General features: G+C 34.7%; 2 protein-coding genes across 4 annotated transcripts in view; one reads left to right on the forward strand and one right to left on the reverse strand.

Moving 5' to 3' along the window:
- LOC126818116 (chitin deacetylase 1-like) lies at nucleotides 1-11125 on the forward strand. The gene is given in 4 exon segments (XM_056100494.1): nucleotides 1-192; nucleotides 194-240; nucleotides 859-1100; nucleotides 11109-11125. Coding segments are annotated over 4 exon segments (498 nt in total).
- LOC126817119 (Golgi phosphoprotein 3) overlaps nucleotides 6119-25683 on the reverse strand; it is a 24915-nt gene continuing 5350 nt past the window's right edge. The window contains exons 3-4 of one of the 3 annotated variants that reach the window (XR_007678773.2): nucleotides 10371-12939; nucleotides 6119-10286 (exon numbers count right to left, since the gene is read on the reverse strand). Coding sequence is in view for 1 of the 3 variants with exons in the window: in XM_050543939.2 (XP_050399896.1) it covers nucleotides 12515-12939 (425 nt within the window). In the remaining 2 variants the exon portion in view is untranslated. Of the gene's footprint in view, nucleotides 12940-25683 lie in introns of all 3 variants that reach the window. The other 2 variants (XR_007678770.2, XM_050543939.2) reach the window with 2 other exon arrangements.

Consider the following 25683-nt stretch of genomic DNA (forward strand, 5'->3'; position numbering starts at 1 on the left):
ATGGGAATCGATATTCCTGGGGGCTACACCAGAATAGAGACACCTCAAATGGTAGTCATAACATTTGATGACGCCAGCAATTGGGAGAATTGGGATTATTACCGCTATCTTTTCCCGCTAGATGGGAGTCGTGTGAATCCAAACGGGTGTCCGATCGCCATGACGGTCTTCGTGTCAAATAATTATACAGAAACTTCACGCCCGGGGAATGGAAATAGCCGATCACAGCTACACTCACAAGTTACCTCGTCTGTGGTGGGCCAATGCTAGTAAGGAAGAACTGGCATACGAAATCTTAACTCAGAGACAAACCTTGGCAACCCATGCGGGTACACCAATATCGGGCATAAGGGGATGGCGGAGTTCTTTCTTGCAGCCTGGTGCAGATAAAATGTTCGAGATGTTGTCAGAGCATAATTTTACTTTTGATGCCAACATGTCTCATCCCCTCCCAGGGCCGGCGGAAGCAATTCTTGATTGGGGGGTTTCCATCCTAGGTCCTTATAGGTGTGGGTCCAGGGGCCGCAATAACCTGGAGAAAAGAGTACTTGCGGCCAAATTATTGGGGGGGGGGGGCTAAAGCCCCCCTAGCCCCCCCCCCCACTCCGCCGGGCCTGCCTCCCTCTGGATTCTTACTCACAGGTAGGTAATTTGGCCCTTTACCCTGGATTACCGCTTCAATACCGTTTGTCATATAGATCCCTGTCCCGCGAATACCTACCCAGGTTTCTGGCTCCTGCCTGTGGTCATCGTCATGGGCTATCTGGAGGAGAAGTACTGCGTCTACATCGATTCTTGTGAAAACCAAAGGACGAACATCAAGGAGTCCTTTCACCTGCTTTGGAAGAACTTTTTAAGGAATTATAGAACCAATCGAGCCCCCTACCACGTCAACCTCCACTCGTCATGGTTTAAGCAGGATTTTAATCTTAAGGCTATGGATAAATTTATCCAACATCTGCTGACGATGGATGACGTGTACATCACAACCGTTACCAAGACTTTAGAGTGGGTCAAACATCCGACTCCATTATCACAACTAAAGGACTTCGACCCGTGGAAATGTAATTACAAGTCGAATCAAGAGGATGACGCCATTTGTACAATGACCTGGAATAAGAAGAAGTTACGGTTCCGATTGCTTCCGACTTCGAAAGAGTCTGTGCTGTTCTTCTTTATCTGTGTGACGATAGTTGCACTGACAATAAAATACTACAGAAAGGTTTGTTGGTTGGCAGTTCCAGGATTGAATACCGGAAAGTGGGAATTGAGTGGAATGGTTGATAAAGTTGCTTAGCGAAGTGAGGATAAATTAATTCGCTAGGGTTGTGTATATATAAGTATATCAAAAGACAGTAAAATAAAATGGAACACCCAAACACAAATAACCTGTTTTATACACCCGCATTACAGGCAAGGTGTATACTGTTGTGACCCTTGTCCGTCAGTCCATTCGTCAATGATTCACGTAAACTTACTGGGATAGGCTGGCTTCAATTTATGTAGAGTTATGTCCCTTAACTTTTTGTCACTCAAATCCTCGGCATTTCTGTTTGATGTGACCAATATTCAAGACCATATTCCTAACCCTAAATAAAAGGGAGTCAGGTCAACCATGTCGCCAAATCATTATCCGGATATCGCCCTCATGACATCAACGACAGACTATCGGCATTTAGGAGACGATGACCATCCATACTAAACTTAGGCGGCCTGTCTACAGTTAGCTCTGCTGGAGAACAGACACTAAACTAGTTGACCGACATTTTAAAAGTCCAAAATCGAAGATTTTAGTTGAAAACACGAAGGATACTTGGAGATTTGTGAGAAGTATTTATTCTGCTTCCATTTGATAGAATTGAATAGGTTTATTAAAGTTATTGTGTGTATGACAGATATGAAACGGAGTAGAACCTCATTACAAAACAATGTACTCATTTTTGGATATGGCGGTCATTTAAAGGGACAATAACACTCTTGCTGGCTTGAAAGCTCCAGAAAATAAATAATATCTCTATCTAAGTACTAGATGTTTAAGTGTCCTACCTGTTGTGTAAATTATCCATTACATCCTATTTTACTTGTCCAGAGGGTTCGAAAATATTTTTAAATCGAAGTTTCATTTGAAAAGGTTTACGTTAGACGTTTCAAACCATTATGTTGAATTTTTCAAAATATTTAAATAAGGTGTGTTAAGATGAAATTTGTATCATCAATTAATTGAAATATTCTAAAATAGTACAATTTGTTGACCAGAATAAAGATTGGGACATATTATTCAGTTACAACAAGAGTCCTATTGAGCCTTTAAAGGGACGGATCTATTTTCGAAGTATGAAGAAGATGGATCTCTGTGTGTAGAATGGATGGCCACCGTCAAAACCTGTCACATTATTTCTATTACATCTTTCTTTTAAATTATTTAAAGCTGCAATTTCATATTTTTAAATTATATTTTTAAATTTTATTAAAATAAAGCCTTAAAATAGATGGTACCCATAAACCGTCCTACCTTGTTAAATAATAATCCTATTAATCCTATAATTCAGCTGAGAAATTGACAAAAATATCATTTTCAAGTTCAAATTCCAAAGTTTGAAGGTAGCTAATGCATGGAGGCAATAGGAAAACAAGGGAGGTAATTGTGTTATTATTTCCGGGGTCAAGGATTTATAAGTGGAAGAATGATACCTATGATCGTATAATAGTGAGTTGATAACCTATTGAGCAAAAGACATAGAAATAATTATGTTTTGACTTTCTTAGAAAATATGAAATTCTCGCTTTAAGATGCATTATGTAAGAGCTAAATCTGCCTATTCCAGATGATCGATGCTAAATGTAGGTCGGTTGGGGAAATTCGGAAATTCCCAGAGTCCACAATAGCCGCTTTATAGGTCAATAAAAGAGTATTTTGGGAAATACTAACCCTAACCCTAGAGGGGTAAAAGGTAAATTGGAACCAAGTTCAGCCCTCTAAAAAGGGTTAGTGTTAGTATTCCCCAAAATACCCATTTATATGAAGCGTCCATTGTTGACTCTGGAAATTCCCGAACCTACCCAACCGGCCTACAATTAGCATCTTCTGATGCTAAAGTCTTGCTTTGACGTCATCTTTTGTGTAGTTAATCCCTGGTAGAATGTATGACTGATCTTTAATATCACTCACAAACAGTCCCTTATTAAGACAAAACTATTCATTACTTTATAGTTTTTTGGACAGTTTCCGTTAATAATGGACACTTTTTGTTAAGTATGGACACTTTTTGTTAATAATGGACACCTTTTGTTAATAATGGACACTTTTTATTAGCTTGCGCGTAGGGTCTTTAGCAGTGGGAGGAAACCGGAGGACCCGGAGAAAACCCACGAGGTTGGATAGGCGACCCTACTCCTTTTCACGTACAACCGGGGAATCGAAACCACACCAGTTGACTCAATGACAGACCTTATGATGCAGCGCACTAACCATTCAGCCATTCAACACCCCTTTTTATTAGAAAGAAGAGCAAACAAACAACAATGAAATCTATGAATCGTAATTTTACTTTAATTTAGTAAAAATTTTAATTCACACCATGGGAATTACTAATCCAAATTTTACACGGAATGAGAAGTTGTTCGTAGAGATTATTAGCAGTGGGAGGAAACCGGAGAAAATGCACATGGTTGAACAAATGACCATACTGATTGCCACATACATGTCAGTCTGCTTAAAATACAGATTACCTTACTGGTTGTCACAACGTACAAGTCAATCTGATTTAACATACATTATGACGTCACATTAATAATGACGTCATTGTATTAATCATATTAAACATACATTATGCAAGAGCTAAATATGTCTATTACAGGTCTTTCTTTAGGCCTGAAATCTATCTATACTAATATTTGTGAAGTTTGTCTGTCTGTTTGTCTGTCTGTTCGGGGTTGACAGCTACACTTGGTCTGCCCCGAGTCTGAAATTTGGGGTATAGGGGTAGCTCGGACCGGGGAGTAACATAGGCCAGGTGGCGTTAGTCTACCACTTTCGGTTTCAGGGTTATGACCCCCGAGCGAAGCCGGGCATTCTTCTAGTGTTATATAAATTATTAAATAGACATTAATTAACATAACAAGACCATAATCAACTCTAGATGGCATCGGATACTCAAGATTTTAACTAGATTAGAACGGTTCGCCATTTATAAATTTAATTTAAAAATGGGAAAGCGAGGCTAATCTCGAATATACCAGTGCCCTGGTTACCACTATGCACACATCTTGTCAACACTACAAACATTGATAACTTGGCTCTAAATTAAGTAATTTGAATGAAATTTTCAATATTTACATCCCACTGTCCTGTTTTTTTGCTATGCATGAATAAAAGTATCCGAGTATCAGAAATGTACAAATAGAGAACTGTCCATTTCTGATATACGGATACTTTCATACCGTTTTAGATATCTATCAAGCAATAAGTAGCGGACGTTTTGTCCGATCCAGATCGCAATTGAAATTTATGACTATATTTTTTGTACGTGAAACAACTAGTCAAAATCATAGTAACAAAACAAAATGGGGGGAACTACATGGCAGTTCAAAAACATATACAATGACATTAAATTAACATAACAACATATTACAAAAATCAATTATTATACATACCAATTGGCATCTATTTCATAATTTGGTTTGATATATATTAATATACAAAATATATAAATTAGAATATTGAATAATTATTTTAATTAATTGTGATGATAGAAGGCGCAGTTCTCTTGCTGGACACTTCACAGGCATTGAAAATAAGCAGGATGAAAAAAAAAACGCCTCGAAAGTCATAAACTTTATTACAAATAAATTTCAACGGAAGAACCATCCGCCGATGCATACTTTCACCAGGAATGACCCACGTTTCGCATTTCCTTTACACTACATTTAATAATATCGCAGTCCTCTACGCCATAGACAAGTTGTTTTGACGATGTGGTCTAAACAAACACGTGATTGTTTTACGCTCAGAGTATCATAGCAAGACGCACGTGTAAATACTACTCAGGTCGTCTCTCCACTGCGAAATCATTCTACCATGAAATGTAACGTGAGGCTCGGAAAGGGATAAATAACGAAAGAGCAGAAAGTATTTGTCACTTTTCGGTTGAAACGACTCGATAATAAATACTATTTTTCACATTTTGCTTCACAATACTCGATAGAAATGTGATGTAAGTAACTTATTAGCACCTTTCCTCGGTGTTTTGGTCGGGAGCCGCCTCGGCTGGGCCCCTCGACCAAAACTGTCCTGATATTCACCGATACACCTCGGAAAATGTGCTAATAACTACCACTTACATTATCTATTTTTGAGCTATTATAGCAAGAATAGCTAGCTCTTTATCTAAATCTTACATAGTGTATCTTTAAAATACAAATCTATTTTTTTTTCTTTTTCTTTTATACTTTCATGAAGACAAGTAAAATGAAATTAAAAAAAACGAAACGAAATAGAATCTGTGTTTTAATCAGATTGTGTACAAACTGGGAATCAAAACTATGTCACTTGACAGAGCTTATGATCTAAAGTGGTTGGCCCCACTCCCTTTCTTCCTTAAGCACGTGTAATAGTTTATTATTCTATTCATTCACTAAATGCCCCAATACAATAAAATGGAATGGGGTTTAACATCCTACTGGTTCTGTTCCGACCGATCTAATAAAGTGCACACGTTAAACCACTCAGCCCCCACCCCCTTTCTTCCATAAGAGAGAGAGAGATGTGGTTTAACGTCCACTTGACACAAACTAGGTCATTTCGGGACTAACATATGGTTTAATTTTATTTCAATAATTCGCTTGCACGTAGGGGTCTTTAGCAGTGGGAGGAAACCGGAGGACCCAGAGAAAACCCACGAGGTTGGACAGGCGACCTTACTCCTTGTCACGTACAACCGGGGATTCGAAACCACGCCAGTTGACTCAATGACAGGTCGTATGAAACATGCACGTGCTTGCTAACCATTCGGCCATCCAACCTCCCTTTCTTCCATAAGCCTATGTTAGTGTTTATTATTGTATCCATACACTGAATGTCTCAATTTTTGTTTTCAAGTAATAATTAAAACTATAAAAATATCACAAAAAGTTTATTATTTTTTTTCCATGTTAATGTACATATACACCCTGTATAATATATATATATATTAAAATCTGATTGATTTAAAGTGCTGTCTAACAGATGAACACTAAGATTCTTATAACACGCTTGACCCTTTAGCATTTATACCACCTTAAATAGGGCTCCTTAGGATCAACCAGTCACATGCACAGCCCCCCATCTCCCATGAAGTAGTAAATGGAGGCTAAATCTCTCTGTTAAGGCCAGATCAATTTTTGTCAAGGTCACTGAGATGTAAATATCGTTACAGAACGTGATTGTTGGCGAGGTTGTAGGTTAGGGTTTGGGTAAGCATTGGAGGTAAGTCTAGGGGTTGAACGTCCACTCGACACAAACTATGTCATTTCGGGACTAACACATGGTTCAATTTTATTTCAATAATTCGCCTGTGTGTAGGGGTCTTTAGTAAAACTGTAGCACCCGGAGAAAACCAACAAGGCTGGACAGGCGACCCTACTCCTTGTCACGTACAACTGGGGAATCGATACGACGACAGTTGATTCAATGCCAGACCTTATGATACAGCGTGCAGGATACCCAACCCCAAAGGCAGGGCTCACACTGTCGGTCACCAAGTCGCAATTTGCAATAAAAATATGAGTGGTGATTAAAATTTGATTCTGGCGATAATTTTGGAGATAATGTTTTGCGATACTGGCGATTCTTTTTGAGAAGTTAAGGGTTAGGGTTGGGATTAGTATTAGCTCTGTTTATATCTCGTGACCTATGATGAAGAGCTGTTAATGGACCTATAATAGGACTAGCTATTCATATATTTTTCTGGCTGTTTGAGGAAGAGTAGTTTTAGTTTGTTCAGAGATGTCCTGGTATTAATATATCAATTCCTCTGATTTACTGACGAACTTTCTGCACCAACTGGGCTAATGAAGACGGGCATACGTCATACATACAGTGGGCTAAGAATGAAATTTTGCCCGGACTGCGACACTACAGCCTACTATTATATCAAATTCCTACTGTCAATGGTTCTTTAACATGCACGACAATGTGTACTCGGACCTCGGTTTCTCGTACCATCCAAAAGACTATACGTTTTCCCTTGCCAGGTCCCTCCATGCTGCACCAGTGACAAGGAGCCACACTAGAAAACCTGACGAACTTTCTGGGAGAACACCTCAATAGTCGGAAAAGGTATGATTTGTTAAATCATACAGGGGTCAAGGACTGTCAAGTTTATCGACATGGCATGTACTGTGATGTGGGTTAGTGCTAAATGATAAGGCCAGCTCAATTTTTTGTGTCATAGGTCACGACATGTAAACGGGGCTAGGGCACAAGATTGTTGCCGAGGATTGTGGGTAAGGCTTAGTGTAAGGTGTAGGGTTACAGGTTAGCGCTAGCCCTGTTTACATTTCGTGGCCTTGCAGAAATTATGCATTTGACCTTGTCAAATATATCTAACCGTATCAATAAGTGTCAGACCCTTTGAAACAGGAAATGAAAAATAATAATAAAATGCCCACAATGATACATAGTAATTAGTAGCATATTAATGACATCCGTATTTACATCTTTATTTATACATCATGAAATATTCCAAGGATCATAATGAGAAATTTCTTTGGACCATGAAATATTTGCAGTATTAGTTAATGCCAACTCAACAAATTTTTTGACCCGCTCCCAAGAAACCAGCTGTCCTTGTTAGGCCCTCCATCCTGCTCCACTAACAAGGGGAAACCACGCCAGAAAATCCTCATGAACTTTCTCTGCCAACACCAGGATCGAACCCGCGACCTGCAGGGTAGTGAGACAGCATATTACTCAGTCACCGTTTCTTCCTAGTCTTCATCGAATTCCATCTTTGGGGGATTGGATGTTTAGTGAAGTGAAATGAAATGGGGTTTAACGTCCTACTGTTCTGCTCCTAAACTGGGCTAATGATGACGGGCATACACCATACAGTGTGCTATGAGGGAAATTTTGCCCGGGCAGCGGCACTACGGCCTACTCTTATATCGAATTTCAACTGCCAAGGGATCTTTTTTGTGCACACCAATGTGTGCACGGGACCTCGTTTTTCCGTTCCATCCGAACGACTAGACAGCTTTCCTTGTCAGGCCCTCCATCCTGCATCACTGACAAGGGGAAACCACGCTGGAAAATCTGGATGAACTTGCTCGGCCAATGCAGGGTAGATCGAACACCCGACCTCCAGGCTAGCGAACCAGCGTCTTACCCACTTAGCCAAGTGATCCCCAGATGTCTAGTGGTTTAGTGCATGCGCATGTGATCAAAAGGTCCATCATTGAGTCAACTGGCGTGGTTTCGATTCTCCAGTTGTACTTGTGTTTTCTCCAGGTCTTCCAGTTTCCTCCAACTGCTAAAGATCCCTATGCGCAAAAGAAGTATCGAAATAAATTTGAACAATGTTAGTCCCAATATTTCCCAACCACTGTTAAAAAATAACATCTATATTAATATCAACAGGTTTCAACAAAATAATTTCCTGTGTAGCTTTAATATGATGCCCATTAGTATCACTTTGAATATAGGAGAGATGTTTATATAGGGTATGCCCGTTCCTCAGTCCCTTTCAATTACTGAATAAAACATAATTAGCGTGATAGTTTTGTCGGTGGCCCCTGTGACTGTATAAACAACTCATGACAAATATAGTGAGAGTTATTATAATATTTACAGAGATATCCTTACATACATTATTATTATTATATATATCTATAAAGCACTGAATTCATGACATGTATTTCATCAAGGACCTGCTGCACCAACAAACAAAAACAATGAGAAATGTTATCCAATGTTCTAGAAATAATGTGTTAGTTACAGGAACTCCTCAAATGAGACGTGATATAAGGTGTTCCAGAACCAATAAGCGTTAGTTACAGGAACTCATCAAGTGCTACAAGGTGTTCCAGAAACAATAAGTGTTAGTTACAGGAACTCATCAAGTGCTACAAGGTGTTCCAGAAACAATAAGTGTTAGTTACAGGAACTCTTCAAGTGCTACAAGGTGTTCCAGAAACAATAATGTGTAAGTTACAGGAACTCATCAAGTGCTACAAGGTGTTCCAGAAACGATAAGCGTTAGTTACTGGAACTCCTCAAATGAAAAGGGATATAAGGTGTTCCAGAAACAATGTGTTTGAGAAGTCATATCAGGTGTTCTTGAAACAAGGTGTTAGCCGTGCGAACTTTCCAAATGAGAAGTGGTATCAGAAAGTATAAGCATACCCTGCCTGTTAGATTGACGTGCGTGTGCAACAAGGACCTCCATGTATATATATATATACATAACAAATACATCTTCAAACATGTACATTTAAAAAAAAAAAAAAAAAAAAAAAATTCAAAAAAATCCCAAATACATGTATACGAAAAAACACAAATATATATAATATTTAAAAAATCATTAATCGCAGACATAATATACAAATTATATAATTTGAAACTTAACATTTTAATAATTAATTTCTATCTCTGAATGGTCTACTACTACTGCACCAAATCTCCAGGAAATCAAAATCATTACTTGACTTTAGATCAGTGGATTATGGATAATTAACAAAATATTTAAACATTATGAAAAATGTAAAATTTAGTTTTTGCCTTAAAGTTGCTGATCGACATTTAGAGGGATTCAGAACCCCCTGAAAACCAAAATAAAGCGAAATTCGAGTCTGTAACATTAATATCAGCGCAAAAATGGTTCAATTCCGTTTCAATATTTACACAGATATAATCCAAATCGAAAATTTGTTAACAGCCTGCATCCTCTGACTACTATACATCCAAGCCAGGTATTGGATGATATATTGTGATGGGCCTCATCTAAATAGTTTGATGGGCCTCATTTAAATAGTTTGATGGGCCTCATTTAAATAGTTTGATGGAAATCATTTAAATATTTTGATAGGCCTCATTTAAATATTTTGATGGGCCATATTTAAATATTTTGAGGGCCTCATTTAAATATTTTGATGGGCCTCATTTAAATATTTTGATGGGTCCCATTTAAATATGGACCTCATTTAAATATTTTGATGGGCCTTAGTTGAATATTTTGATGGGAATTATTTAAATATTTTTATGGGCCTCATTTAAACATTTTGATAGGTCCCATTTAAATATTTTGGTGGGCCTCATTTAAATATTTTGATGGGCCTCATAAGTATTTGGATAGACCTCATTTAAATATTTTGATGGGTCCCATTTAAATATGGACCTCATTTAAATATTTTGATGGGCCTTAGTTGAATATTTTGATGGGAATCATTTAAATATTTTGATGGGCCTCATTTAAATATTTTGATGGGTTCCATTTAAATATGGACCTAATTTAAATATTTTGATGGGCCTCATTTATATATTTTGATGGGCCTCATTTAAATATTTTGATAAGCCTAATTCAAATACTTTGATGGGCCTCATTTAAATAGTTTGATGGGTCCCATTTAAATATGGACCTCATTTAAATATTTTGATGGGCCTCATTTAAATATTTTGATGGGTCCCATTTAAATATTGTGATGGGCCTCATTTAAATATTTTGATGGGCCTCATTTAAATACAACTGAATCCAAGTCACAAGATTAACTACCATGATATCTCGGTTCTGTTTTTAAAATCGGTTTCGACTACAATTTATCGTAGATTAAACCCATAAAGACAGAGATAATGTCATAATAATACAATCGACGATCAGCAGATGTAAAGTTGATCACAGTTAATTTAATTATAGAGATATTATTTTAATTGATAATTTCTTAATATAAAGATTCTTATCAGAACACAAAACATCGTTTTACATAAACCATGTAGATTTCAAATAGGAAGTTATCTATGAACATTATAATACCAACTAATTCTACAATGATTATCTCCCTTTGATATAAACCCCCAAATAAAAACAGATTACACAATCATAATAATACCCAATATCTATTTCATTTAAACTGATCAGGCTGGGTGGAAACGTAACATAGAATTTGTCACGAATTTGATATATTTAAACATTGAGAATTATGCGTTTGAAATTTGTGTTCTGTTGTTCTCTCTGTGGCCATCAAATAACATTTATGTAAATGGTGTTCAATGAATCAATGTAATGATGTTTACGTAAAAAATATTTAATCACAAATAAATATTATTATTTAATGGCCACAGAGATACTTCTCAATATTTAAATATATCAGATTTGTCCGTTCGCAAAAAACGGGACAAATTGATCTGGTGTGGAAGGCGGTCTAGAATCATTAAGCCTATTTGTTGAGAGGGGTCTTTAGTAATGATGATTGGGGTTAGGCCTAAAATTCAATCGCTATTACCTTGGTCCAGAGTGGATCAATTTGACTGAAATTTTCAGCATATTCCCTTTACATTATCTAGTTTTAAACTATTACAGTGAGAACTGCCAGTTCTTTATCTAATCACCCATAATGTATCTTCAATTAGACATTTATTAACAAAACAATCTAATCTTCCATAATGTATCTTTAAGGGAGTCACTAAGATTTGATACATGATGTACCATCAAAAATATTTGATAGAAATGTAGAGACATCGGGGGATTACTTTAACCACAATACTGACTTTATTTCAGCAGTGATGTGAGCAGGTTTTTAGAACAGATTAATACGCTTTAACAAATGTTCATTATTATATCTTATCGTGGTGTGGAAAAAATAATGGCACAATGTACATGTATGTGAAGAGTGAGTGTTTCCAAGTAGACTACTTTAATGAAGATGGGCATACACGATACAGTGTGCTATGAGGGAAATTTTGCCTAGACAGTGGCGCTACGGCCTACTCTTATTATCGAAATCAAACTGTCGAGATTTCTGGATAAGAAGACATGCATGCACAACCTACTCTTTGAATTAATATATTCAAACTAAAAACTATTTCATGTTTATGCATCAAATCAAAGAAGAACTTATCTTTTCAAAATTTTAAAACCATGGTTGTTTTACTTTTACTTGTCTAATTCAAGCCAAACATACACTTTTTACCTTTTGTTTAACAAGCTCAAGTTCGCGACAGTAGAAATACGGATTATTTACATCAACATAAGCCAGTCAAAGAAGAAAAAAAAAACAAATGAGAAAAATAAAATGAAAACAGAAAATTTTAGGTATTTTCACAATTGGATTAATATATCTATATACATGGTAAAATGCAACTAATATATATAAATCCCGATACGAGTTATTCCCCCTGATGCATCTGTTAATAAATATACTTCAATGTTTCCCGATCACAAAAATGTCCATTAGACATTACAGAGATAATTTTTTCTTTTAGTCTTTGTATTAAACAATAAACATTCGACCCCACACGGATGATTAAAACGGGACAACACCAGATTCATTTTGTTATAGATGAAATCACGGCCCACATTAGTTCGTTTGCTCCATCTTTCATTGTCTCCGTATCAAACTCTAAATCTAAAAGTTCTCTCACACGCTTCATAGCAACTTCATAATCATCATCAGACAACGGAGCAAAAGCATTTTCCAGGACATCAGATGCGTGGGCCAGGTATATAAGTGACAATATTCTTCTATCCATACGTTGCGGATCATTGGTCCAGCGACTTAAAACGGAATCTTGGACTTTCTTGATAAGACGCTGTTTGAATGTTGTGTCTGTAAGTGGATGAGTTGTCATATCAAAGAGTAAAAAGTTTTGTTTTTCTGTCGTACAGACTCCCTTCTCCACCAAATTTTTGGCTAATCTTTCCCGGACATTTCGTAGCTGATATCGTAATTTGAGAGGATTCCAGGTTTCACCTGAAAAAAGAAGAACAATTAGATTCAAAATTTAAACATACATTATGCAAGAGGTAAATCTACCAACTGCATGTCTTTCTTTAGGCCTGAAATGTTATCTAAATTATTAGACATTAATTAACTTATCCAGACCATAATCAACTCTCGATGTCAACGCTAGAATGCAATATTTATTGGATTATGATTCGATTTGCTGCCCAACTTTTATTCATGTTTTTTATCATACCGACTTTAGTAATGATGATCGAGGTTAGGCCAAAATTTCAACAGCTTAACCCGTGGTTCATAGTGGATCAATTTGACTGAAATATTCAGCAAATTCCCATTACATTGTCTAGTTTTAACCAAGCCTTGAAATAACTGCTAAGGTTCAGCCTGACATGATGTCAGGCTGAACTGATTTTCGGCCGGACATTTCAGATTTTCAGCCTGACAAATACTTTATAATATATATTAAACCAAAAAACTGTTGAAATTTACTATGTTTATATATTATTATACATACATTTATTAATAAAATAAATTGATGACTCACATACAACCTGGAGTTGTAAGTTTTTATATCTATATGGAATACAACTTTATAGTTCATATAATAATGTCATTATAATCTCTTTGATGGGGCTGGGGACTAAATCCTAAAAACTCTGATTAAGATTCAAATTTAACTAAAGAATAGACATCTTGAGTTGTCGTAAATGGTTCAGAATCTGCCAAGTCATTTTTGATCCACTTTTCTACGGTTCGTCACTTCGTGTTTGTAATTTTCGAACTGGTGACGGCGACGGCCCCCGTTTAGAAGTGTCTTTATGAGAGACATAAGACACAGTACCGGTCTTTGAATTTTCTGGAACGGTCCCACTAGCCGGGATATCCGTGTCCGAGGGTTGGGAAAAGTAAGAAGTTATTTTATTCGACATGTTTTCACGGCTCTTCTATTTACATTCACATCGGAAGTGTCCAACAAAGTGAGATATTTTCGTATAAAAAGTCTGCACCTAATTACATCCATAGTCAACTTGAACATTTTCTTGTAAACTAATTTTAAAATATTATTACTTTTATTACTAATAATTTATATAATTACATGTCATGTTAGGTGTGATTTAGAGCTAATCATATACGAAAGTAACGCAAAGCTAGCCAAGAGACTCGAATAACCAGTGTAAAAGAGCCGATTCTCAATATTATTCATTATTTTATCTTCACGCGACCGAGAGAGATACATGTATAAATAGTAATATTTTTACTATGACTCGGGTCGTTGATATAACCAGCGTAAAAGAGTCGATTCTAAAAATTATTGAAGATTTTATCTGCACGCGGCCGAGATATAAATAGTAACATTTTCACTATGACTCGGGTCATTGATATTTTTGGTCCTGGACTTTCGAGTCTAATAATAAATAGCGATCGACTCAAATATTTTTGACTTAATGTTTTACAAAAACACGGTCGGACAATTATGTCCGGACGAAAGGCAATTTGGCCTGTCAAAAGGGGTCAATTCGCCCGGACATTGTCCGTGTCCGGACGCTTATTTCAGCGCTTGGTTTTAACTATTATAGTGAGAACTGCCAGCTCTTTATCTAATCCCCATAATGTATCTTTAATTCTCGGTTCATAGTGGATCAATTTGACTGAAATTTAATTTTCAGCAAATTGTCTTTACATTATCTAGTTTTAACTATTATAGTGAGAACTGACAGCTCTTTATCTAATCTCCCATAATGTATCTTCATTTCAACATTATTTTTACATTACCTGTGTGTCTCTTTAGATACGTACATGTACGTTATCAGTGTTTTGACTGAATGTACATGTAAATAAAGGCCATTACTGCTTAAATGATGACCTCATGACATTTAGAGTAACAGAGGCATTGGGGGCACATGTAATCAATGTTTGGCAGTCTGAGACCTGATTGCCATGGAGTTATGTAATATATAGACTGTGATTGGTTGATTAAGAATGAACATCAATTGACATTGCAGTTTTCATAGAATCAGTAGTGTTACTAATTTAATGAAAAGAAACCTTTTCCAGATGTATAGAGCGAACTTAAAACGACCATATAAGTTTTGGTCATGTTAATCAGGGAGAATTTAACACCACGCTACTATGGAGACAAACGGACAGATATGTCGTGTGCTGTTAAATACCATCTAATTTGTTTTAAAATGAAACTATGAAAGATTCCCCTTTTCCAACTTTATTGGAATGGATAAATTAGACATTCAGTCATGTTAATCGGGGAGAAATTCACGCTACTATGGAGACAAACAGACAGCTACATGTATGTTGCTGCTGTTAAACAACATCTAATTAGTTCAAAATAAAACTATGAAAGATTCCCCTCTTCCAAATTTATTGGAATGGATAAATTAGACAAGACATTTTTCGCCAGATTTTTATAGATATTATTCTGATTTTATTTCTACTTGTCATTTGAAAATGTTACTAGGATTCGACAAGTAGACAAGTGTTATTTCGACACCTGATCTTTCTATGTATAATAAATGGATCGGTCGACAAGAACAATGGCGACCTGACAACAACACACACAGATGTGTACAGGTGTTTTATGTAATAGTCTTTAAAATATGTGAAACTATTTACTAAAAATCGGTAACTATACACTATATATATCCGTGAATACCTAGTAAATATATATAGAAGATCGGAAAAGACGTTAACTTGTAAGTGAGTTTTTTTCTGTAAAGTGAAGATATTGACCTATTTATAGATTGACAAGCAGGGTATATTGTTATAGTATAGTGTGACTGTATAACAAACCTGGGAGTTAAAGTGACTCACGCGTGTTGAACAGTATTAATAAAACTCATACCACTGCAAAAAATAATGTCGTCGGGCACTAGGGGAGCGTTTAAGAAAATAGATACTGATCAAAGAAGGCAAAGCCTCAACGCTACAGAAATGACAGATATGAACAATAAACTCACAATAATGAAAAATAATATGTTAACAAAAGATGATATTAAAACAATAGTAAGTGATATTACTAGTTCGGTCTTGTTAAGCTTCAAGGAAGAATTTAACGCAATTCACGAAAAACTTGATACTACACTGAAAGAAAACGAGCTTTTAAGGAAGGAAAATGATAAACTCAGGGCCGACTTTAATGAATTGAAGGAAACAAGCGAAACTGAGAGACAGAGAATAAACGAAGCCATAAGCATGGCTAATTACAACGAGCAATACTCTCGTAAAAACAATATCCGAGTATCAGGCATACATTTTCCCGACAGTGACGAACCTATGAAAGAAACATTCATGAAGTTTGTTCATAAGCATATTGGAGTTTCGGTATCACCAACTGAAATAACAGCCATTCACCCCCTCCCTTCCAGGAATTTCGATAAACCTAGCCTGATTTTAGTAAAAATGTCGAATTCGGAAGCCAAACGAAACCTAATGATACACAAAAAAATAGTAGCTGAAAAAAACGTGAAATTTACTGACGACATTACCAAATCCAATCTGAGTTTAATGAATAGGGCTAATAACATGGACTGTGTAGAAAAATCGTGGTATTACAATGGTCAGGTATATGCAAAATCTAAAGGAAGAGTAAAAATCAAGATTAACTTATTCGAAAATTTTCGAGACAAACTCATGTCAGCCCCTTTTGACCAAAGAAGACAGTCAACGGATCTTTAAAGCATGATGTAAATATTATTGTTGACACACGCCTCGTACATGACCATGCATTGACCCAATTCGGTTATATGTACAAACACTAATAACCAGTCACAAATATTGTTACGCAAGTACGCTACAGACTGGAAATTTTGGACTAAAATATAATTTGTAAATACCAGTCACAGGCTTTTGTGATAATCATCCAACGAATATATTCAATTAGGTGAGGCTTCTCTCTTATCGAGGAAACCCAAGGGTGGTGGTGACTACGGTGGGACATCAAATATCGTATTCAGAGACACCACAAACACATCTCTTCACCAATATTCAATTATAACTACTAAAATAAGGACGAACTATTATATTTATATCGTTTATATATTTATATCATTTATGTATTTATATCATTTATGTATTTATATCATGTAATGTCATATATCATTATCACTAGATAGTGAATAAGAATAGGCATGCGCAATGGTATAATCAATACAAAATATAGATTGTGTTAATTATACTTATAGCATAAAACACCTTGTACACATCTCTCCAATTTAACAACCTAGGAGGATGAAGCGAACGCGAATTATAACAAACCAGTTTCAACAAGCACCATATAATATACACACATTAATATACAATCACATATACATTATTATTAAATATACAACCATGAAAAACCCCAATATTACCTTAAATAACATCTCGAAGATAATTTATAAAATACAATATTGTCCGTTAAAATGGCAGGAATAAGGGCACTCTCACTTAATGTCAGGGGACTTCGAAATAAACAAAAGAGAGAAAAAGTCTACCTATGGCTAAAAGAGCAAAAGGGTCAAATAATATTCTTACAAGAAACACATAGTACAAAGGAAGATGAAGACTTTTGGCAAGGAGAATGGGGTGGGACAATTTACTACTCTCATGGTTCAACAAATTCTGCAGGAACCTCAATACTATTCAATTCGAATTTTCAACCAAAAGTCATTAAGAGTATATCAGATGAAAATGGGTACTTTGTTATATTAATAATACAAGCTGAAGAAAAAATTACAGTTCTTGTAAATACATACAGTCCAACATCCGACAGTGATCAAAATGCTTATTTTAATAAACTACGTAATACACTTACAAAAACTCTTTCTAACCAAGAATATGATATAATATTTGTGGGAGGAGATTTCAATAATGTGTTAGATACAAACTTAGACAGAAGTGGGGGTAATTACAGAGTAAAATCCAAGGGATTAGCAGCTTTAAAAGAACTTATTAATGAATATGAATTAGTAGATATATTCAGAATACGAAAACCAAAACTGCGGCAATTTACATGGCGACAAAATAAACCACTTATACAGAGTAGAATTGATTTTTGGTTGACATCAGAGAGTACTCAAAATTATATAAAATCTTGCTCTATTATACGTAATACAATAAGCGATCACTCCGCAGTCTTTATTGAATACGTTATCGTGAATGAAAGAAGAGGTCCAGGTTTATGGATTTATAATAATGATTTAAACAATGATAACAATTACTATAACTTATTGAAAAAGTCGATAGAAGAATGGTGTAGCTCATATCATGATCAATATGATAAGGGGGGGCTATGGGATTTTCTCAAATTTAAAATTAAACATGAAACAATACTGTACTGCAAATGTAAACAAACTATCAAACGAAAATTAAAAGAAACTCTGAATAACGAACTTTATCATTACGAGAATAAACTAGGTAGTGCCAACGTAACAAAAAATATTGAAAACATTTTGAACCGTATTGACGAGGTGAAAATTAAATTGAACAATATCTATGAGGATGAAACTAAAGGGGCAATCCTACGTGCAAAAATTCAGTGGCACGAAGAAGGAGAAAAAAATACAAAATTCTTCCTTGGAATAGAAAAAAGAAACAAAATAAACACGGTTATTCAAAGACTAACGAATGAAAATAACGAAATGATTTCAGACTCTAACAAAATTCAGTTTGAAATTTATAAATTTTACAGAAAATTGTATTCACAAACGAATAAATCTATACAAACACAAAATATTTTTATAATGAATGATAATACACACCCAGTAATTGAAGACAACTTAACACACATATTTGAACACAAGGTTAGTGATTGTGAATGTCAAACTGCCCTCAAATCATTCAAAAATAACAAAACACCAGGTAACGATGGACTTACTGTTGAATTTTACAGAAAACACTGGCAACTTGTAAGGGTCCATGTACTTAATTCATTCAACTGTGCCTTCGAAAATGGAACCTTATCTAATTCGCAGAGACAGTCAGTAATAAAATTAATTCCAAAATCCGGAAAAGATAAAACTCAACTAACTAACTGGAGACCAATTAGTTTAATTAACGTAGATGTAAAAATCTTAAGCAAATCCTTATCCATAAGACTAAAACCATTCCTTAACGACCTCATTCATCCAAATCAAACAGGCTTTGTGCCTGGTAGACACATACAGGAAAATACCAGGATAATAAGTGACTGTTTTACTCTAGCAGCCCAGAAAAAAATCACTGGGATATTATTAGCATTAGACTTTCAGAAAGCCTATGACAGTGTTGATCATAATTATCTATTTTCAGTGCTTAGATATTTTGGCTTTCAAAAAAACTTTGTGAGGTGGATTAAGACCCTTTATCATAATATTACATGTACTGTTATGAACAATGGTTTCTCAACGAAGCACTTCCTAGTAAGTAAAGGAGTTAGACAGGGGGATCCAAGTAGCTCAAACCTTTTTAACCTTGTTTTAGAAACATTATGTCAAAATATTAGAAACTGTAAATATATTGAAGGCATAGAATTTGGACAAAAATCATTAAAACTGACCGCCTTTGCTGATGACATCACTTGTTTACTGAAAAACTTCAAATCAGCAAGACACCTTTTCGAAATATTAAAGAAATTTAGTAAAGTATCCGGTCTTGAAATCAATGCAACCAAAACCGAGATAGCAGACCTAAATAGTAAAACTGAAAATATACAATCCATTGCTAATGAATTCGGAATAATTTTACAGAAAGAAAAAATTAAGATTTTGGGAATCTATTTCACAAATGATAAATGTTTAAGCAATAAATACAACTATGAAGAAAGGATTTCGGATATCAAAACAATACTGAATAGGTGGAAAAAAAGAAATTTAACATTAATAGGCAAAATCCAGGTTATAAAAACGTTCTGTATCTCTAAAATACTGTACCCAACATTAACGATAAATATTCCAGAGTATATCATTTCAAAGTTTAATACGATTATATATAACTACCTGTGGTCAGGCCCAGATAAAATAAAACGAAATGTTATTTCCCAACAATTTGAAATGGGGGGTTTAAATATGATAAACATTAATGAATTGTTGAAAAGCCAGAGTATCTTTTGGATAAAAAAAATATACTCCGAACAAGAACAACCATGGAAAATTATTTACGAACATATCCTACAAAATCAGAATGGATATTTAATACCGTTATCTAACTTCAATATTAGAGACATTATCTCGACACCCTTTTATACAAATCTATTTCAAAACTGGTATAACATATACACGTGCTATATTGACGGATTGGTTCCCTTAAGAAATCAATTGATTTGGAATAACCATAATCTAAGAATTAACAATAAGTCTTCAATCAAGAATATATTAATTAACGATAACATTTTATTTGTTGAGGATATCGCAGACATCAATCTTTCCAAATATGATAATGATCTTATCAAGTTAATGGAGATCAATCAAATTTTGGTTAACATTAAAAAGGTAAAGGAAACAATATCGGAAACGGAATACAGTTGGAATACTAAAATTTTTGACAATAGATTAAATGTAAATTTGGATAATTTTTTAGAAAAATTATACAAAAAAAATATATCAAATATAACCTCAAAAGACATTTATAAAAAACTTGTACAAAAGAACTACACAAAACCACCAGCTATTGCCAGGTGGGAAAATAATTATAGTATTGCCCTAGAAGAAGACCAAGTTAAACACATTTTTACACAGATACGAAGAATAACTAGAGATTCAAAAATGGTGACATTTCATTTTAGATATATACACCATGTAATTTACCTTAACGATCGATTATATAAAATGAAATTATCTAACTCATTACTGTGTGATTTTTGTAATTCTACAATTGAAAATATCGATCATCTCTTCATTCAATGCGAATATGCTCAATTAGTATGGCAGAAACTACATGAAATATTAATCTATAATAATATATATATTAATCTTACTAGTATAATTAAACACTTAGGTATAATTATACATGAGAATTTAAAAAATGAAAAAGAATTAAATACTGTTAATTTACTTATATTGTTATCAAAATACTATATCTACTCATGTAAGGTCAAAAAAAGTGTTCCAAATACCAGAAGTTATACTTCATACATCGAAATGAAAACTAAGATAATATACAACACAGAAGACGGACACAACATCCTGAAGATAAAACAAAATCATTAAAAATATTTATTCATACATATAATATACATTTCGTTATGTTCTCTATATAGGTAATATTTATTCAATCCTAGTTTTTAGATTATCTACAGATTTATATTTATACTTATATTCATGATTTATATATGCATGTTTTATATATATGTATATGTATGTTGTTGGTTAATAAACTGGGTTTTTTTAAAAAAAAAAAAAAAAAAAAAAAAAAAAAAATGAAATAAATATGTAGAAGTTTATCAGCCAATAAGTACAGTTTCAAATATCATTGATTTAATACAATAGCCGTGTCATGAATTATTCTCCATGGTAACAAAAACAGCTCATTTATAACTCAACCTGATAACGGCCTTTATAACATACTGTAAACAGACATTTTACAGAAATAAACTGTTAATTCAAATTGAGAGAGAGAGAGAGAGAGAGAGAGAGAGAGAGAGATTAACCCCACACACAAACTAGGTCATTTCGGGACTAACACATGGTTCAATTTTACATGTATTTCAATAATTCGCTTGCGCATAAGGGTCTTTAGCAGTGGGAGGAAACCGGGGGACTCAGAGAAAACTCACGAGGTAGGGCAGGCGACTCTACCCCTTGTCACATACAACCTGAGAATCGAAACCATGCCAGTTAACTCAATGACAGTCTTTATGATTCAGCGCGCACGCGCTAACCATTCGGCCATCCAAACACCGGAACAGTGGAAAAGAAAGGTGGTTTATTTATATCGTATTGGGTAATACGAGACATTTTCATTACTGTCGAGCTTGCATTTTTTAAACAGACATTATGCAAGAGCTAAATCTGCCTATTGCAGGTCTTTTTTTAGGCCTGAAATGTTATATAAACTATTAATTAGACATTTATTAACAAAACAAGACCATAATCAACTCTCGATGGCATCAGATACTCAAGATTTTTACTAGATTAGAACGGTTCGCCATTTAAAAATTTAATTTAAAAATGGGAAAGCAAGGCTAAGTCTTGAATATACCAGTGCCCTGGTTACCACAATGCACATATCTCGTCAAAACTACAAACAGTGATAACTTGGCTCAGAATGAAATAATCTGAATGAAATTTTCAAAAATTTCATTTTGGATTATCTTTTTTTGAGCTATTCAAGAATGGTCAGCTCTTTATCTAAATCTTACATAATGTATCTTCAAACATATTTGTAAATTTTTCACTGGGATAAAAGTATTTATTGATATAATCTGCCTGTTGGAGTGAAAACTATAAAATATGTTTTATGATATATTAATACGTTGGTACCAGCTGTTAACCTACTGCATGGATCAAGTTACGATAATCAATACTGACTGCTGTTTGAAATATCTGTCGCATATTTCTACACTTTCTATAATATATCGTTCTGTGATAATATTTATACATTAATCTAGGCGTCGTACATCACATCCCTACAATGTAATCTGGACTTAATAAAACGGCTGTGCCACTACTTTTAAACACTTATCGTTATTCAATTTATTTCCAATCTGATTAAAATACAGATCTATATTTCGTTTTATTTTTTTATACTTTCGATGGTCTACACTACATGAAGATCTGACCGGTTGTATGGAAGGTCACGTCAGGGATCATATGAGCTGCTTTTGACCCTATGATGTCAGATATTTGATTAACCAATCAGTGTTGATGTTTCTAGGGGTTTACACACAGTTCAGTGCACCTCACGCCAAAATAACTCCATAATAAACCGTTTCATTGGCTAATCCATCACTTCAACCTAAACGCCGATAATATAACAACTCTTCCATATCCTAGTGTAGTAAAGACAAGTAAAAAGATATTTTGAACTATAAAAAACAAAACGAAATAGGATCTGTGTTTAAATCAGATTGATCAATTTCTTAATTAAAATTATTATTCTTAGTCTAATATTAAAAGATGTATTATGTTAGATTTAGAATAATGTATCTTTAAATATGTAAACCTGTATAAAATATTCATTTCATATTCTGTTTCTATGAAAATGTTTAAATTTGAGCTTTTTAATATTTTATTGGAAGAAAATTACCAATACGGTAAAGGATAAATATATATTTGATAGTGTTCCAACATTTCTATAAATTCAGTGGACCACTGATAAGTTTGACGAGGTCACGGCCAATGCGTACATTTAGTGGTTGACTTGCGTAGCCATGAACCGGAAATAGCATAATTCCCGACACCAAAAGCGGTGGTCTTTTTCCACCAGGCCTACATGTACATGTATGTTACTCCCCGATACGACCTACCCCTATTCACCCTCGGGACAGCCCTAGTGTAGCCGCTGCCAACCCTGAACAGTCAGACAAACAACAGTCACAAATATTAGTACAGATTCAACATACAAATTAAGTAAAATGGGGTTCAACGTCCTATGATACAACATTTACAACTAGTGCTCCTACGACTAGTCGGATAGCCGTAAACGGTTAAAACTGGACGGTTAAACGGTTCGAATTCAACAGTACGGTTATTCGGAGATGTCCCCCATTACATAGAGTTGTGTCTGATTATATTCCTCTTTATAACAAAACTTGCCCGTTGTCATTTTGTATTTGGTGTTTGAAAATCTTAGAATGTAACAGTCGTCCTCCAATGTCGACTGCTAAGCAATGATACTATTAATAGCACTCGTCGTAGTCATACGGCAAAGTCAACGGACCATGTTCTGACTTTAGCTAATGTTAATCCAATCTAAATAATTCTCGGCATTTCTAACTATATTCTACCTTGTTTATTATTTACTTAAAAACGTAACCACCATTCAAAATATAATCAAAGGATAGAAAATGACATTATACTAGATTTGTTATGACATTCAACACGTTTCATATCACGTAATTTCTCGCAAGAATTCTACTTTGGTTTATAGTTAAATTAACCAATCATAAAAATTCTACTTGCATGCGAGGAATTAATTCTTTATTGTCCAATCAATAGACGCCTTCCAATTTACTTTATTCTATTCTTAGTAACATTGTGTGATCGTAATATTATCGCCATCTGTCACTTACGAAGGGAAACAGAGTATTGTTTTGTATATTATCGTAGATATATATTGAATTAAAAAATGTTTCAAATGAACCAAGTTAACCAGGTAAATAAATAACTACGGCCTTAGATAGTTTAAATTTTCATTAAAGAATTCCTGAAATTTTTGCGCGTGTAATGCCTTTCAGGCGAGTATAACGTGCGCACGAGTAATGACTCGCACCTCCTGACAAGCTCTGTTTTATGTTTAAAATTGATACCATACGGTTAACGGTTACTAACCGGTTAATAGCTACGGCTATTCGAATAACAAAAAGTCCTAACCATAGGAGCACTATTTACAATGCATTGTATGTTATATATTCTATAATTTACATATGCACAAGAGAGAGAGAGAAATGTGGTTTAAAGTCCACTCAACACAAACTAGGTCATTTTGGGACTAACATATAGTTTAATTTTTTTTCAATAATTCGCTTAAGTGTGTAGGGGTCTTTATCATTGGGAGGTAACTGGACAGGCGACCCTACTCCTTGTCACGTACAACCAGGAAATCGAAACCCTGCCAGTTGACTCAATGACATACTGTAAGAATATGTAAGATACAGAGCACGCGTGATATATATGCACAGTTTACATATACAGTACATGCATGTTATATTTATAAGTTATAATTTATATATATATATATATATCCACAGTTTATATAATATATACATGTATTATTATGTTATCTTTTCATTCATTCTACATGTATCTTCCATTCTAAACTCATAAGTTAAAAAGTTTAAAAACGTTTGGCTATTTTCTTATTAACACTACATCCATTGTCAAGTTATAAATCTTTAATATTTAACAGACAAGTTTATTAAATATTGCACAATAGACATATCTAAAGAAATACAAATATAAACCACAATTATTCGCTTTTTTAAGGAAAGGTTCCCAGAAAAGTATTTATCGGGTGGTTATTTCCAATAGAAGTATGGCAATTTTGGTATATATGGAAAGTAGAGATATCCAATCTTACTAGAAAAATACTGGATTCCCTGAAAAACATTCATGGAGCGTATACAGGACAAAAATGTGAGGGGTCCCCTAATCGACAGTCCGACGATTAGGAATACCTGCACGCGTGACGTTGGAGGTTGTACGCGAAGATTGAGCGCTTGGTGTACATGTTGATAAATTTGGTGAAGAGTTAGACGTACAACACTTCCTGAGATAAAATTCACGGAAAAAGAAGCGGGCAGTGGATAATCTAAGAATTTAATTAGGATGCGATATTTGTAATAAATAGTCAGCGATTAAAGACAACATCGTCTTGTGTATACAATGAATTCTCCTCTGACTTCACGCCCGCTGTTATTTCAATAATTTGTAGCACGTAGGGGTTTTTAGTAGTAGACCCGGAGAAAACCCATGAGGTTGGACAGCTGACCCTACTCCTTGTCATGTACAATCAGGGAATTGAAAACACACCCCTTGATTTTAATGACAGACCTTACAATGTACATGTATGATAATCAAACGCATTAACCATCTAGCCACCCAACTCTCCAACTCATTGAAGGAG

This window comes from Patella vulgata, chromosome 4, assembly GCF_932274485.2.
Source record: "Patella vulgata chromosome 4, xgPatVulg1.2, whole genome shotgun sequence".
NCBI classification, from domain to species: Eukaryota; Metazoa; Mollusca; class Gastropoda; family Patellidae; genus Patella; species Patella vulgata.